Raw genomic sequence first — 16,994 nt, 5'->3', positions numbered from 1 at the left:
GGGGCAGCTGTTCGTGTTGGGTATAAAATGACAAGAGCAAAATGTGCCATATTTAGTCTGAAGCAAGCACATTTCACGGTCCCTCACTTCCAACGCACAACATAAGCTTCGTGTTTCACATGCTTTGTTAGATAGCTCATTACTAGAATCCATATGACCAAAAAAAAAATCCATTCCACCATTTAAAAAGCCAGATCCGTAATATATAACACCAACATTTCAAAGACCAACTTCTACACTTTTCAAAAGCCAGCCGAAAAATAATTCTCCCTATGTTTTTTTTTATGAGCAACGCAAGACAGTCCCGCCTCCACAGTTGTTCATTTATTCAGAGCCTTTCTCTGCAACGGGACTTGTAGCAGGGTGCCTTGGCTTCCTCTCCTCCATTGTAGCCTCACAACAAACTTAGGAGGTAGGTGAGGCTGGTGGGATTCCACAGAAGATTGGAGATTCACACCAGCGTCTTCCAGAACCTATCCCAACACTTTTAACCATTCTACCACACTGGCTTTCTGCACCCATTTCACTGCTGAACTACACTTATAGGGGGAAAAAATGTTTCTAATATCCAGTTGGTACCTTTGCAGTGGTAATTTAAGCCCGCTATTGTGGGTCCTGTCCTCTGCTACTAACAGGAACAGCTCTCTGCCCTCCTCCAAGGGGACACATTATGATGGATGGCCATGATAGAGCAAGAGTCCAGGAGCTCCTTCAAGACTTATACAACTTGTGACCAGGTGAGGAGATTTCGGGAGTCACTGCTCCCTGAAAGCTCCCCCCTGCCACAGATTTTGTTATTCTTTAAGAGGTGTTACTAAACTCTTGCTCTTTTTTGTTCCTCTAAGTCAGGGGTAGTCAACCTGTGGTCCTCCAGATGTTCATGGACTACAATCCCCATGAGCCCCTGCCAGCAAATGCTGGCAGGGGCTCATGGGAATTGTAGTCCATGAACATCTGGAGGACCACAGGTTGACTACCCCTGCTCTGACAGCCTTTCAAATACTTCAGGAGAGCACTTCCTCTTCTCTTCTCTGCCCTGACCATTCCCAAGTCCCTCCACCTTTCCCCTCTTTGTCACGTTCTTCTGCTCCGCTCCATTCTGCCTGCATCTGTCTTGAAGTGAGGCCTCCAGCTTTGGACACAATGAAGGAGCACATTTCAGCGAAGGGGGAAAGCCTCGTGTCAGTCGACACTTAGCAGGGCAGGGGGGAAGTTATTGCTTATGTCTAACTTGTGGGAGGGCTGAGCGCTGTGATCGGCATTGCTTGTTTGCTAGCTATGAACTGCTGAGAGCTTTTAACTCCCCAGATCCGGGCTGTCATTCAAGCCCATTACTTATTGAGGTCCTGACAGCACAATCAGCAGTCAAAGCTGTAGGGCTTGCAGCCAGCCGCCATATGCAGCCAGTGGCCCATGCAAATTCAGAAAGAAAAGCCAGGCAATTGCGTTGTTGCAGAAGCCCTGACCTTTTCCGCACATCAGTGCTGCTGCTGCTTCCCAGCAAGCGGAATTCATAGAATCATAGAGGTAGAAGGGGATCATACAAGCCAACTAGTCCAGCCCCCTGCTCAATGCAAGATCAGCCCTAAAGTATTCCCAGCTGATGCTCTGACTTTACAGCACCCCTTCAGCAAAAAGGGCACTCATTTTGAGGGCTTTTTCCTCCCTTGAACTCAGACCCAACACCCCCCAAATGTTCCATACTCACTTTGAAAAGGAGTTGTGCGGCCGTGTTATCGTGCACCTCGTCAGCAACAGAGCCTCTTTTTTTGCCCATTTACAGTAACTAGCAAGAAAGCCCATTGCAAGCAGGAATGCAATGGGTGCTAGGACCCAGGGGACACTGGGAGGTGCAGATCTTTCTGTGTGTATCTCTCTCTCTCCTTCTCCCTCTAGCGGCGTGTTTCTCTTGGTGTGCCTCACAGCAGGAGGCCTAGCAGGTAATGTGGGCTCATTCTTAGGAGGGAAGGAGGGCTGGTGTGCAGTTTGGGGCAGCTCTCTGTCTGTCTCTCTCTCCCTCCGTTGCAGCAGGGGCGGCTCTCTCTGGGTCTCTGTCAGCAGCTTGGAGCAGCTCTCTCTGTCTCTCTCTCTCTGCCTCCATCACAGCAGGAGTGATAGGAGGGAATGAGGGCTCGTGTTCGGTCTGGCAGGGCTCTGCGTGTCTCTCTGTGTCTTTTGCGTGTCTGAAAGGAACGTAGCTAGCATCCAGGGAGGGAGGGCAGGAGCTGTAGAGGCAGGGCCAAGCAAGGTGATTGGCCCTATTCCAACTTGGACAGCCGGACACATTCCACCCCCCAGACTGTTTCACAAGTATTTAGAGGAACCATGGATGTTATAACATTATAGCATTGTTTTTAAAAGGCTGGATGTATCATGGGGAACAGCATGATGGCCACCATTTCAAAAGGCACCTTTCCCTTTATTTATAGACTAGATTTGAAGCCCATTTTATATTTAAATAAAATGGGCGCTAGATGTTCCCGCCACCTGTCCCTGAATTCCAAAGGCTTCTGCGTTCCCGGGGCCGGCGTCCGGCGGGTCAGCACGGTGGGCCGCAGCGTCCGTGGGGCCACAGAAGTCTTTCTACTCCTCCCTCATCCGTAGCGCAGAAGGCGTCTGTTGGGGCACCCTTCTGTTGTTCTAAGGCGGCCTACCTGTAGTCTGGGCTGGCAGCTCAAGAGCGTCCGTGAGCTGCGGGGAGGCCGGGTCGTCGGTGGCTGTGAGGCGGCCGGGCATGTGTGGCACTGAGGGCGGCCGGGTCGGGTGGCGGCAGGCAGCGGGATGCTGGCAGCCAGTGGGGGTTGGGAGGAGTGGGAGGGGAACCATGCTTGCTCCCTGCTCCTTTCCCCGCATCGATGTGTAGTCTATGGCGGCCAAGGAAGCAATGGAATTGCCTCCATGGTCCAGGATTGACACTCAGAGTTTTTATCCCGGACAGGGCCCACCCTAACTCCTCCCAACTTGCCTTTAGCCTTTTATTAATAACCGTGGAGCGGTTTACAGACTAAGAAAGTGGCTGGAAATCGTTGAACTGGACAATGCAACAATTCGTAACATGGTTATTCAGTAATTATGAATGTGTCATCATGTACTTTACCAGTGATGGAAATTCCTTTTTTGCATATGCAGTGACATTATAATAACATAACATTGTAAAAAAAAGTTAGAAAACACGCAGGCACTATAGAGGAAAGGGAGGGGGAGAATGAAGAAACAGCACAAGTACATGACATCAAAAATTACGAACCAAAAAGGTGAAAGAGAAGGAATTTCATGAACGGATAATTGCACAGAGAAGGTTAGATGAAACCTAACTGCCTGCTTTCTCCCAATCTTTAACCCGCTCCTAGCGTAGCAGATTAAATAATTCGGTAAGGGCAACCAAGGCGGGTGCTGTCCGTGATGAGGAAGGGTGCCCATAGGCCCCTTTCTCTGGACTGACAATCGCAGGGCCCAATCGGCAGGCGCAAAGCACCTGCCGATTGGCCCCTCCGATTGTCAGTCCTGTGCCAAGGGACCAATTGTGAGCCGCACAAAGCACGGCTCGCAATTGGTCCCTTGCTGCGCGCCTCCCGATCCTCCCCCTTCCACCTTGCACGCTCGCAACCCCCCTCCGCCATTACCGCCTTTCACTCCCAGCCGCGCAGTCGAGCCGTCCCTGCATGGACACTCCGGGCCGCCTGCCGTCATCCTCGCAGCCCTCCAGCCGCCTCCACATCCACACGCGGCCAGGGATGGCCGCCCGTCTTCGTCCTCCTGCCGCCTCCAGACACTCACAGCAAGAACGCCTCGCCCTGGCCCACACGCCCGCCCCCGGCCCGCTCCGCCACCTACCATCGCTCTACACACTGCCGCGGCCCGCGCCTTCACCGCCACCCCTGCAGCCACTCCACCCGCCCGGCCTTCACTACGTCGCCTCCACGGAGCCTCGCTGTGTCGCCGACGGCCCCAAAGCTTCTACAGCCACACCCTCACCTGCTCAAGCTCCTCCGACAACGCTATGGTACGCCACGCCACGGGGAGAATAGGCCTTGCACAAGCTGCCCCTCACCTCCCGCCCCTGTCCCGCCACGATCCCCGCGACTCCCTCACCACGCTAGCGCCCGCTGCATTCAGCCTGCAGCGGGCTTGATTACTAGTGTTGTAATATTGCTATATTGTAATGCGGGGGGGGGGGGAGTGGGAGATCATAATCCAATCAACATTATGCCTTAAAAATCAGCAGATTGCTCAGGGGACAAACTAAGGGGGGCAGAAGGGGGAGGGTGAACATAAAACACGGATGACATAAAAGGGAAGCAGAAAATGAGCAGAAGGAAACAAAATTCAAGATTGGGAATTCTTCACTGTAAATCGGCGACTTCGGATCCTGAGGAAACAAACTGCATAAAAAGTTGATTCAGAAAATGTGGAGTAACAGGACACTAAATTTGCATCTGGGAGCCAAAAAGTTGTATGGAAAGTTTTACAAACTTTGATTTTTTTAAATAATGCTGATGCAGTGGTTTGCCCTTGACTCTATAGTTACCCACCTACCATAATCCCAGACTTCAGATGTCAGAGCTCTTTGGTGTTTTCTTCTTGACAAACGCTAAGATAATCCACTCGAACATAATGTTTTGCTCTTCTAGACTATTAGCTGACATTGTGAAAAAGACAGGAAGAACAGAAAACAATGTTCACTTTGCACTGAGTCGTGAAAACAGAGACTGCTGTGCTCCTGGAAGATCCTAAATCAGGCATGGCACACCTGAGTCTAATGTGATTTTCCACGCACTTGGACAAATAAAGACCTGCAAGTGAGACGGGATTAGTAATGGGTCAGTTGCTGAAGCTTTCAGGGATGGATTTCTGGTTCAATTCCAGTTCAGGTCAGTCCTGGCTGGCAGCTGTTTATCGGTTTACGTAAAATTAATTGAGGGGCTCAATTCAAATCTAATACACATTCCCCCAGTTAGGACAAATGGAAAACTGTCTACTTCAGTTTCAAAGCACAGAAAGATAAGAAACATTTGAGAAGAAGCAAGTTTAAAAATCCTGCAAAAATTTTTTCGAAAAAAAGTTTGGCTTCGTAGAACACGTATTTCTGTTTTGCTCCTACATGCAGAAGCATTCAGTCATTTTGCATAGCTCCAAAGAAGGGCAGTGGTGGCAGCATATTACATTATCCATAAAATACCCAGTTAATTAACATATATATTCTAAAAGAGCCTCTTGTGGCACAGAGAGGTAAGGCAGCAGACATGCAGTCTGAAAGCTCTGCACAGGAGGCTGGGAGTACAATCCCAGCAGCTGGCTCAAGGTTGACTCAGCCTGCCATCCTTCCAAGGTCGGTAAAATGGGGACCCAGCTTGCTGGGGGGTAGACGGTAATGACTGGGGAAGGAAGAGAATCTATCCCCCACACCCTCTTTGAAGGCAGGGAAACCAAAATGGCCTTATCCAAGATAGTAGCTAAAACACTGATTTATTGGATCTTCCCATACTATACTTAATGTGTCACAATCATTTAAACTTTTTCTTTTAGAAAGTGGACTTCAGGGCCCTGTCCTACAGTCAGGAAAGAAAGATCCTTCATGAGGATACTGGATTTAAAAATAACTACAAAAATGTAAAAAAAAATACAACTTTAGAGTTTAACTTCCATATTACAGACAATGGATTCTAAACACGCAAAAACTATAACTTTAATTATTACATTACTTAGCAAGTGTTCCAAAAATCTAAAAATGTAACCTAACCGGAATGCTTCTGCAGCTAAAATGACTAAGACTGGCAAAGAGGGAAGAAGGTTTTGGTGGGGCTTGCTCCCAGGACCCAGATATATATCCCTTGCCACTCTCCTTTGTCAAGAGGGACTCAGGTTCATATGTTCAGCATGTAACGTGAAAGGGTGGTTCCCTCCCTATACAATTATCTATCTTAATTTAAAGTAGAATCATAGAATCATAGAACCATAGAGTTGGAAGGGGCCATACAGGCCATCTAGTCCAACCCCCTGCTCAACGCAGGATGAGCCCAAAGCATCCTAAAGCATCCAAGAAAAGTGTGTATCCAACCTTTGCTTGAAGACTGCCAGTGAGGGGGAGCTCACCACCTCCTTAGGCAGCCTATTCCACTGCTGAACTACTCTGACTGTGAAATTTTTTTCCCTGATATAAAGTAATAGTACTGTTCCTGACACTTTCCCTTATAACAGTTGGGGTTGATCCAAACTAGGAGACAATTTTGGTGGTGCAGTCAACACCTGCAGAACAGATATGGAAGGCACCTTCTTTTCTTACTTTTCAGGGCACATGGCATAGTGTGCTGCTTTGGGCGTGATTCTGTTTTAATGTGTCCTGTAGGTTTTATGTGGTAATGGACAGCCGGCCAGACTCCCCCTGGTTACATTCGCCAGTGGTGGCTGGATGGCTCAAGCAGAGTCATCTGAAATCCAACCCCTCCAAGATGGAGTTCCTGTGGCTGGGTAGAAGAGGGCAGGATCAGGAAGTGCACCTCCCATGCCTGGATGGACTGCAACTAACATTTGCACCAGTTGCCAGGAACTTGGGGGTGACCTTTGATGGAGGCTCAGGTCATGTAGCCTGGATGGCGTTTTTCCACCTGCGCCCAGTGTGGCTACTAGAGCCCTACCTGTCCTCTGACCACTTGGCCCCAGTGATCCAAGCAATGGTCACTTCCAGATTAGATTTCTGTAACTCACTCTATGCGGGTCCATCCCTGGCTTTGACCCAGAAATTGCAGCTGGTATAGAACGTGGCCACAAGGGTCCTCACTGGTCTTATTGGGGGCCCATAGTCAGCCGGTGCTTTGACATCTGCACTGGTTACCAGTCTGCTTCCAAGTCAAGTTCAAGGTAGTGGTATTAGCCTTTAAGGCTTTATGTGGCCTGGGTCCTACTTACCTGTGGGACCGCTTAGTTGCTTGTGCCCCCCATAGGGCTCTTTGCTCTGTGGGTATTAACCTGCTAGTTGATTAAATCTGGCCTTGCTTATAGTGCAAGAGAACTGACCCTTGGAATGAACGGAGGGGAGTGCGGGTCAGGGCTCTTAGGATTTAAATTGCCATCTGATTAATTGTAATTAATTTGTAATTGTTATTATGGGGTGCTTTTATGGGTTTTATTGTATTTTTATTATTGTTGTAAACCACCATGAGACCTTAAAAACAAATTAATAAAATTAATAAATTAATTAAATAAATACTGTCCCCTGTGTGGAACAACTCATAGCTTAGGTAGAAACATGGAGATGTTAGGCTCCCTGGTCAAGAACCCACCACCCTCCCCTGGGTAAGCATCAACTAATCTCTCCATAGTTAAAATGATAAAAGTAGGCAGCTTTTGTAATTATTTTAATAATTTAAATGTAACGATTTAATTGTTAAATTGTAATATACATATATAAAACAATTTAACAATTATATCCTTAACACTATTTCGGTCCCTTATATATTTGGGAAACAGCCTCCTGGGAGGAGACTGTCCGGGGCCCTGTCCGTCCAGGTCCACCCTGATTGGCCCTCCCCCTCCAGCTCCCACCCTCCCTCCTTGCCTGCTAGAAGCCTTGTGGCTGCGGCCTCCATTGTCACCCACGAGGAGAGAGGCAGCAACAGGGCTTGGCGGCCCACAGGTGAAATGCTCTCCCTGGTGAGGTCAGGACCTCCAGGATCTTCAGCAGTTCAGGAGGGCCTGTAAGACAGAGCTGCTCTGCTAGACATATGGAAATTAACCATGAGGAAATGCTGGCCTCCTTGCTGATAAAACATCACCCTGAAATAAGCACCCTGAAATTGTGAGAGAAGTAGGCAGTATTCATATAAATTATTGATTTCTATATCTTCTGTTATGCCCCCCTCCAAGCTAGTTGGGAAGGGTGGGTTATAAAACTAAAGTTGTTGTCATTGTCGTTATAGATGGACCACTGGTCTGATCTAGCAGGGCTTTTCTTAAGTTCTTAGTCAAAAAAGCACTGGATTTGCTCAGAATAATTCAGGACCACTCTGAATCTTGGTACAAAAGCAAAGTGGTATTAGCATAAAATTTAATCAAGGGAAGTTATGTTAATCCCACTTTGCCTTTCTTGAATTGTCCTGTCCCACTTGGTTAACTAACTCGCTTCTATGGTCACGTCAATCCTTCAGAGAGCACTTAAGCTGATGAAGCATTTCTGCCGAATCACTTCTTCCAAGGGCAGAAAACAATGGGGATTCTCTGATAGAGATGATGCATTCATTCTGCGAGGAGTCTAGATTTTTAAAAACCTGTGGCTTACACTTTGTTCTCATCTTTCTTGCATAACAGCAAACCAGCCTATAGAGGTCAGGCTTCCATGGGAAATTCAGATCACAAAATCTCCACAATTCATAAACATATTGAGCCTATTGGCAGAGGCCTTCTCAAACAAAAATATACAATATGTTTTAAGATGTGCAGTGCAGAAAATTTCACAGCAGGGTTCCTTTGCTTCCGCTAAGGAAACAGATGCTTGAATATAGCACACGGCTAAATTAAGTCCTGGTTATGCAGAGCTTTTGATGTTCATCTTTAGTCATGCTTTTAGCACCTCTGTTCATTCCACTTTTGCTGGATCAGCAGCTAATTAGGACTGGCCCTGCTTAGTGCTTGGATGGGAGACTACCCGAGAAGTCCAGGGTCATGGCATGGAAGCAGGCCATGGCAAACTACCTTGCCTTGAAAACCTCAAGAAGGGTCACTATAAGTTAGCTGTGACTGTTTCCGCACAGAGGACTCACTGAGGCGTTATGCCGCAATATCCCGTTTTTTTGCCTTAGGATCTTTTCCAATGTCCACATTGTTCCGCTTCCCTCACATCTGACACTAAATGTTTTTTTTTTGCATGAGGTTGTCGAGGAACAGGAAGTGAACCCTCCCCTCCAAGTCTGAAATCTTAAAAAAAATTATTGTGTTATGACGCTGTGGTGTTTTAACAGACACTTAATTTTTTTTTTGGGGGGGGGGGGTCCCTGGATGACTGAAAACAAGAGAAGCCAAGCCACTGTGTCTAATCTTTCCCCCCCCCCTCCCATATTCAGGGTACTCAGTGCCATTCCAGAAGCTGTGAGTGAGGTCTGGCAAACTAAATAGAGAACACAAGGGGAAAGCGGGCAAAATGTTGCTGCCTTGCCCCTTGTATTTTCTATTTAGCTTGCAGGACCTCACTCACAGCTTCTGTAATGGCATTCCATTATAAGCCCCTTGCTTATAATGTACCCCAAATAGTCCTTGCTTGTTAAAATGCCGCAGTGTCATAACGCATTAAAAAAATAACAAACAGGAGAAGGGGTGAGGCTTCCCTGCACAGCACACCTTCCTCAGCTCCAGTATTCCCCCCCCCTCAAAAAAAATATTGTTATGCTGGAATTGTGTTGCAGTGCAGCCAGCCTTCTTTTTAAACAAAAGGGAAAGATGGGGGAGATTGCCTGGGCAGATGGCAGAAGCAACTCTTGGAGGTGGGGGTGGGTGGGAGCAAGGTCAGGGAAAGCACAACTGAATTCTAGGGCAAAGAGTTAAAGCCAAACAAACAAGAAAAGAATGTTTTTTAACAGGGAAACCTGCCAGGGAAGATGATTTCAACAGCGGGTGGAGGAAACCCCAGGGGAAATGAATTACGAAGCCTTCCCCCCCCTCCTTACAGGGCTCCTGCTAAAGAATGTCATTTGCACTGCAGCATGTGATAGGTTTGCTCATTTATTTAATTATTTAATTCACTTAAACCCCGCCTTTTTCTCCAGTGGGCCCCACAGCGGCTGCCATCGTTTTCCTCCCCTCCATTTTTATCCTCACAACAATCCTGTGGGGTAGGTCAGGCTGGGAGAGCATGACTGGCTAGCCCAGGGTAACCCAGAGAGCTTCTGTGGTGCAAGTAGGAATTTGAACCTGGATCTTCCAGACAGTAGTCCGATACTCTTATTTGTTTGTTTATTTGTTTATTTGATTTGATTTTTATACCACTCTTCCATATGGCTCAACGTGGTTTACATACAACAACATGGGGGGGGGGGATACATGGAACAAATTAATATATAACAAACAAATACAACAACAACAATAATCTAAGTAACACAATTTCAGTGATCATAAACAATACAACAGGAACAGAACTCAGCTAAGGCCCCCAGAGAGGACAGACTGACCTGTTGTCAGTCTCAGGCAAATGCCTGGTGGAGGAGCTCCCTTTTGCAGGCCCTGTGGAATTTAGGGAGTTCGGACAGGGCCCTGATCTCCTCTGGGAGCTCATTCCACCAGGTGGGGGCCAGGTCGGAAAAAGCTCTGGCCCTTGTTGAAGACCAACGTGCTTCTCTGGGGCCAGGGATCACTAGCCAGTTGGCATTGGCAAAGCGTAATGCTCTTTTGGGGGTATAGGCAGAGAGACGGTCTCTTAGGTACACTGGGCCCAGACCATGTATGGCCTTGATGGTAATTACCAAAACCTTAAGCCTGAACCGGAATTCAATTGGAAGCCAGTTGAGTTGTCGAAGTATAGGCCGGATGTGAGATCTCCACGGTGTGTTTGATGAGAATCTTGGCCGCTGCGTTCTGTACTAATTGCATTTTTCCGGATTAAGGATAAGGGTAGGCCTGCGTAGAGCGAGTGGCAGAAGTCCAATCTAGAGGCGACTGTCGCATGGATCACTGTGGCACTGTGGTGCTGTGGTGCCAAGAAAGGGGCTAGTAGCTTGGCTTGGTGTAGGTGATAGAAAGCCTGCTGCACGACTCTTGTGACCTGCACCTCCATGGAAAGGGAGGCGTCGAGGATCACCCCCAGGTTTCTGGCGGAGTGGGCTACTGTTAGACGCACTCCGTCCAGGTTGGGTAAGTGCGCTTCCTCGCTTGGTCCCTTCTTACCCAGCCACAAGACCTCTGTCTTTGAAGGGCTGACGACTCTGCTTGAGACATTTCGTCACTTCTTCCAGGCATCTCGTTAAGGTTTCCGGGGGGGGGGGGGATCGGGGCAGTCCTCCATCAGGAGGAAGAGCTGGGTGTCACCTGCATATTGGTGGCAACCCAGCCCAAACCTCCATATCAGCTGAGCCAGAGGGCGCATGAAGATGTTACACAGAATAGGAGAGAGGACTGCTCCCTGTGAGACTCCACATGTGAGCTGATGATGGTTGGATACACTCTCTCCTATTTCAACCCTCTGTCCGCGACCGCAGACATTACCCTGAACTGCGTCATGGGCACCTCCCTCCCTAGCAGAGAAGCAGAACTGAGAGAAAATGCTAGGAATGATCACATGGTTTCCTCCATCATCGACAGCATCCCAGTGTCTCTTGGACCAGCAAATAAGCCATAGAAGCAACCTAAATATAGCTTCTCGAAGGCTTGCTTGGGATCGACGAACTACAGTTCAAGGACACCACATCTATTTAGTGCACAAATGTAATCAGAATTTTCTAAATGGTATCAAAGCAAAAAGGTGAATAGATTTCAACCTGGCTCACCTTAGGCTGATGCCCTCAAATGCATATTTGAAAATACAGCCAGACGATTATGCTCACACAATGACCGAGTGCTTTCTAATCTCTGAAGATAACTCTAATTAAGCAGAGGCTGATTATTCCCACTGTGGAAAATGCCTCTGTCGCTGCTAAGTACTTATAGCACAGCGGGAATTGCCTCGAAGAGTACATTTTACATTATCGCTTTGGATTGATCTACATTGTTACATTTAAATTGATCAGAAAGATAAAGCCGGAGCTCGATTGCATTTCCTGAAGGGCAGGGACGCCGTTAACCAATTTCTGGTGTGTGTGAAAATTAGCGGCAGCATCACATTTCCAGGGTGATGCGGAATTTTAATAAGGCCTGCCCTTAATGCTCTTCCTTTCAGCCGCTCTTCCACTTCAAAAGAAAGCGCAAAATACAACACAGCCTCGCTCGGCATTATAAATGTTTACAATCAAACTCATCAAATTGCAGGTACTTCTCAGAGGCACAAACACACCTCTGGAGAGCACAGGGGGCGAGCAATTGTTTGCTTTGCTTCTGTTATTAGATTCTTTTAAGCTGGTGTCTCCAACGTGGAGCCCATCACCTTTTCCTGGTGCCCAGCAGGTGTTTTTAGAAAGTCAGGGAAGGATTCCTTTTTACCCCGTCAGGACTTCTGATGGGCTACTGGAGACTTGAGTTGCAGTGCCAATTTTTTAAAATGTTACTTTGACAAGCAGCTGCCACCACATCACAAGGACCTTCACTTTCTGGGATGGTGTGTCACCTAAGGAATGCCCTCCCCCTAGACTAAGCTTTCTCAAGGTAGTGGGTTCTCCATCTTTGGAGATTTTTAAACAAGCTGGATAGCCATCTGACGGAGAGGCAGATTCTGTGAAGGCTCAAGGGGGTGGCAGATGACAGTGGATGAGCGAGAGGGTTGGGAGTGTCCTGCACAGTGCAGGGGGTTGGACTAGATAACCCAGGAGGTTCCTTCCAACTCTATGATTCAAGGATTCTAAGGTTTCGACGGCCCCCAGAGGTTTTCCAGATTAGGTGGGAGATAATTAATTCTTAATATATTTTAATTTTAAAATTAATTGGGTGATATGACCATATATGATTACATTGATCTGCTCCCCTTCTCAAAATGGCCAATGATGGATAATGTCACTTCTGGTGACATGTGACTTCCGGAGGTGTGGCCTGCTGGCACCACGACTGGAGTTTCTCGAAGTCTGAACAATATTTCAGGGGTTCCTTGATGGTAAAAAGATTGAGAAAGGTTGCCCTAGAGGCTCACCTGGCACCTGCATTTCTTTATTTTCCTTACATTCTTTTTTATACAGGTAAAATTAAACACAATTTAACAGTTGCACAATTAAAATTAGGGGGTATATATTCTCAGATTTGTAATGGCCCGCTGCCGTTTTATGGATAGTTTTGTGCTGCTTATGAACAATGGCTTATGTTTTAATATTCTGTATTTTTAATTGTAAGCCACCTCAAGCAGGACTCTGAAGAGATGGCAAAGGATTATTCTAAATAAAGAAAGAAAGAAGAGATTGACCTGATGTTCCTTCATGAAACCCAGGTACTGTTTCCATCAATTCGTGAGCAGCATTATTCTGCAGACGAAACTGGATGCTGTTGCGGAGGTTCTTTTGTCTCCTGTTTCATCTGCACAACAACCCTGTGCAGTAGGCCTCAAGTCTTTCAATTCAACAACAACCTGTGTGGGAGGCCTTAAATGTTTCTTCTCTACCACAACCCTGTCCAAAGTAGCCCTTTCTGCCTGGGGAGCTGATCTTTATACTCTGAAGATGAGCTGTAATTCCAGGAGCTCTCCAGGCCCCACCTGAGAGTTGGCTACCCCTGGGTTAGAAATATTCCTGGAGGTTTGGATACAATGCCTCAGAGTCTGGCCTCCAAAGTAGCCATTTTTGCCTGCAGAGCTGATCATTATAATCTGGAGATGAGCAGCGATCTAGATACTATGGTAGAGGCTTGAAGACTGCAGTTGGGGGGGGGGAGTTGTGCAGCTGTGTCCCTCCTGTGTCCCTCCTTGGCTATGCCTTACCAGCAGCTGTTTGTATTCTGGGGCACAAACAGACAGACAGACCAGCATCAGTCCTGTGAGTCTGGAAACTGCAGGAAAATCTAACTAAAGAATATTTACAGCCTGAAACTGTAAATAGTGAACAAGTAAATTGCTGGAGAGACATGGGAACTGACTTTTTCCAACCTTGGCCTGGCAAATAAAAAACAGTATACAAAATCTTACTAAGGTCAATACTGCTGTGCACAGAGAGACCTCCTCTTAGGGTTGCCAGCTTCCATGTGAGGCTCTCTACCCTACCTATGTCACGGGGGGTCTGCTATGGGGGGAGAAAGAGAAGACGATTGGAAACTGCTTTGAGATACCTGAGGCCTACTGGGTCACTGTGGCCCATTCCCAGTACTCTCAGACCTCTCACAACCCCACATACCTCATAGGTCGTCTATTGAGGTGAGATGAATGAAAAAGGTGTTTGTAAACCCCTTTGAGACTCCTTTGGGTAGTAAACAGTAGGGTACAAAAAAAACAGTTCTTCTAAGGAGCAACCATGAAAGAGGCATGTGGGCACATAACATTTTATCAACAGTGAAAAAATGGAGACAGAAGGAGCAGGGTGGACATCTGTATACTGTGATTACCCCATGTGTATTAGAGCAGGGGGACATTTCAATGTCTGTGGCCTAATTCACACAAGAAGGGAAATGACGCAGAACTGGGGGGAATTGGTTGCCATGTAATTTTTCCCTAAGAAGAGTCTCCAGTCTGATTTCCCCTTCACATATCTGAGGACATGGCTCCGGAAAGCTCATCTGTAACCACTTTGCCACAATTCCCAGAGGTCAGTCCTCTCCCACAATCAACGAACATTCCACACCACAGGTACTTGACACCCATATCTCCACACCCATACCCTCATTTGTCACCACGCCCCCACAACCTCCCACACAACACACACATTCAACCCCATGCCCTTACAGACTGGACAACTCCTCCCCTTCCTCTTCCCACTGCCAAGCTCTAGCACCCATTGTATTTCTGGATACAACAGGCTTTGCCCCTAGTCAGAATATAATCAGAAGTTATGTCATATTTGGCCTCCTGAAGAGACTTAAGAGTGTCCATCTGGATAGGGGATTTTTCTATAGCCCTGGTTTAACAAGAGCCTAGACAGGAGCAAGACAGATTGGAATCAGCATCACCAGATGACTATGGACATACAATATGCTCCCAAGAATGGAACTCTGAAATTTCAAGGGGCTGCTGTTAACTTTTAAAGCCCAACACAGCTTTGGACTAACATAGCTCAAGGGACTCCTGATCTCATATGAACCTACCTAACCACTATGGTCATCTTCACAGGACCTTCTTCTATTGTCCGTGTCATGTGAGGCATCACGAGCAGCAGCAAGCCAAGAAAGAGCCTTTTGGTTGTGGCAACAAAATCATGGAATTCCTTCCACTGGGAGATATGTCTGTCCCCCCAGTCTTCTGACTGCAGGTGAAGACTAATTTGTTTCATCTGGCATTCCCTCATGGACCCCATTTCTGTCTTCCTGTTTTATATGTTTAATTGTTTATGAGTTTATTGTTCCAAATTATGTGGGCAACTGTGGAATTCTGACACAGTGTGGCAGGCACAACCAGAAAATGGCTTCTGGAGATGAAGTCACACACCAAATGACTCCTGAAATCACATAGTAAAAATGTTTGTCCTATGGGGGCAGCTTTAAAAAGATCTGTACAGCCAGTTAAATTATGGCCAATCAGAAACTTTGCAGGGCAAAAGCCCCACCTGGCCCTACTCACTTTCAAAAAACACTTGGCAGGTACCATTAAGCCCCCAGGCCCCCAGATTTGGGCTCCTGGCTTAAAATACGACCCACTTCTCTATATGCATGATCACCCAGCCAGGCTGTATGCTGTCCATACTTCCTTTGCCAACAATGCAAGAAAGTCAGGACAATAACCTTTCCTTTCTTGGCCTATAACGGGAATTTTGCCAATTGGAGGGCCGATGCACACACATTCCAACTCTGGAGAGCCACATTCCACAGAATGCTGAAGTGGGACAGATGCAGTCACAGGAATTGCCAATCAGCCCCGTTCACAGCAGCTGAAAACACAGAGCATGTCTCTTTGATCTCCTCCTCTTCAAAGGAGGTCACAATCAACCAATACGCCCCATTTATGGAAGCTGTCTTGCCACCCACATTTGACAATGCGCATTTTGCTCAAACCTTAAAACGGCTTCCACAAAGGCGGGCACCACAACATGTCCGAAAGCCAGGGACAGCCTGATGTGTATCTCTGCTATCGGTTGCAATGCTAAAACAAACCACCACTCAACAAAAATTCCATTTCCTTCTTTAAAAAAAAAAAAGACATCTCAGTTCTCTAAAGGACAAAGGTCACACCCAAGCATGCTTAATTTAATACTGTTGCTAATTTGGCGAATGAATACCTCATTAGATTAAGCTGTTGAGAAGTCAGGTACAGATAACGTTTCAGCTTTCTTTTCCTTTTTAAAACAAAATTAATGCATGGGAAGTCTTGGGTACTTACATTTGGCAGGCAGGTCGTATCCACAAGTGATTTTGGCTTGTCCAGTTTCGCAACCACTCAGGTTGCGGCATTCGGCAACTAGATAGGGCCCAGCTGCTCTGTGTATACAACCATCCACTAAAAATTAGGAAAAAAAGAATAGACATTTAAAGGGGGGGAAGTTTTATCAAAGGTAAAGAATACAGCTAAAGACATTTCCTGTATAGCTAAGGATGTCTGCTGTGATCACTAGGCATGGGTGCACACAAAATATATTTGTAGAAATAGCCAGAGTGCAGGAGCACCTTCAAGACTAACAAATTTTGCGGCAGGGAAGGAGCTTTCATTGCTCACTTCTTCAGATTCAGCTAGAATTTGAGTCTACCTGTCCTTCTATCTTGGAGAATGCAGTGATACTGGATGCCAAATAACACTAGCACGTAAAGGAGAATGGTTTACATGACTGGATCTGGTGTGCTATTGAGAGGAGGAATAGGTGTGGAGAAATCAGCATTGGTCATGAGATATGAAACGCAGGTCACAATTTAGTCCAGAATCGCATTGCCTTGGTCAGTTGTAATTCAGCTCAAGAGAATGCATCCACCTGGACTGAATTGAGACCTAGGTTTCCTGTCTCCTTACTAATGCTGATTTCCCTACCCTCTGCATATCACACCCAATCCAATCATGCCCGTCAATGTTTCCTTCTATCTGGGATGGTCACCCTTTTCTACTGATCATGCAGCTTTGGGAGGGACATATATGGAGTGGTGAGGGGACACCTGCCCAGCCAGCCAGATCGGCGGAACAAACCCTGGCGATCAATGGGCTGACAGATGTCTCTGCCAGATGGCCCTCCCATCCATCATATCCACCACTGTCATTTACTAGCTATTGTCATTCAGGACTTTAAATCCTTCCGCTCTCCAAGACATAAGGA

The 16,994-nt window shown here is 46.9% G+C and overlaps 1 protein-coding gene across 5 annotated transcripts in view; it reads right to left on the bottom strand.

Moving 5' to 3' along the window:
- The window catches only part of MACROD2 (mono-ADP ribosylhydrolase 2), a 1,296,381-nt gene that overhangs the window by 912,472 nt on the left and 366,915 nt on the right, over positions 1-16,994 (bottom strand). For all 5 annotated transcript variants that reach the window (XM_077316459.1, XM_077316450.1, XM_077316428.1 and 2 more), the window contains one exon: positions 16,076-16,192. In XM_077316459.1, the coding sequence (XP_077172574.1) occupies positions 16,076-16,192 (117 nt within the window). The remainder of the gene's footprint in view (positions 1-16,075; positions 16,193-16,994) is intronic.

Source organism: Paroedura picta, chromosome 1 (genome assembly GCF_049243985.1).
Source record: "Paroedura picta isolate Pp20150507F chromosome 1, Ppicta_v3.0, whole genome shotgun sequence".
Classification (NCBI taxonomy): domain Eukaryota; kingdom Metazoa; phylum Chordata; class Lepidosauria; order Squamata; family Gekkonidae; genus Paroedura; species Paroedura picta.
The sequence above is the reverse complement of the archived record's forward strand: the minus strand, read 5'-3'. Positions and strand labels throughout refer to the sequence as shown.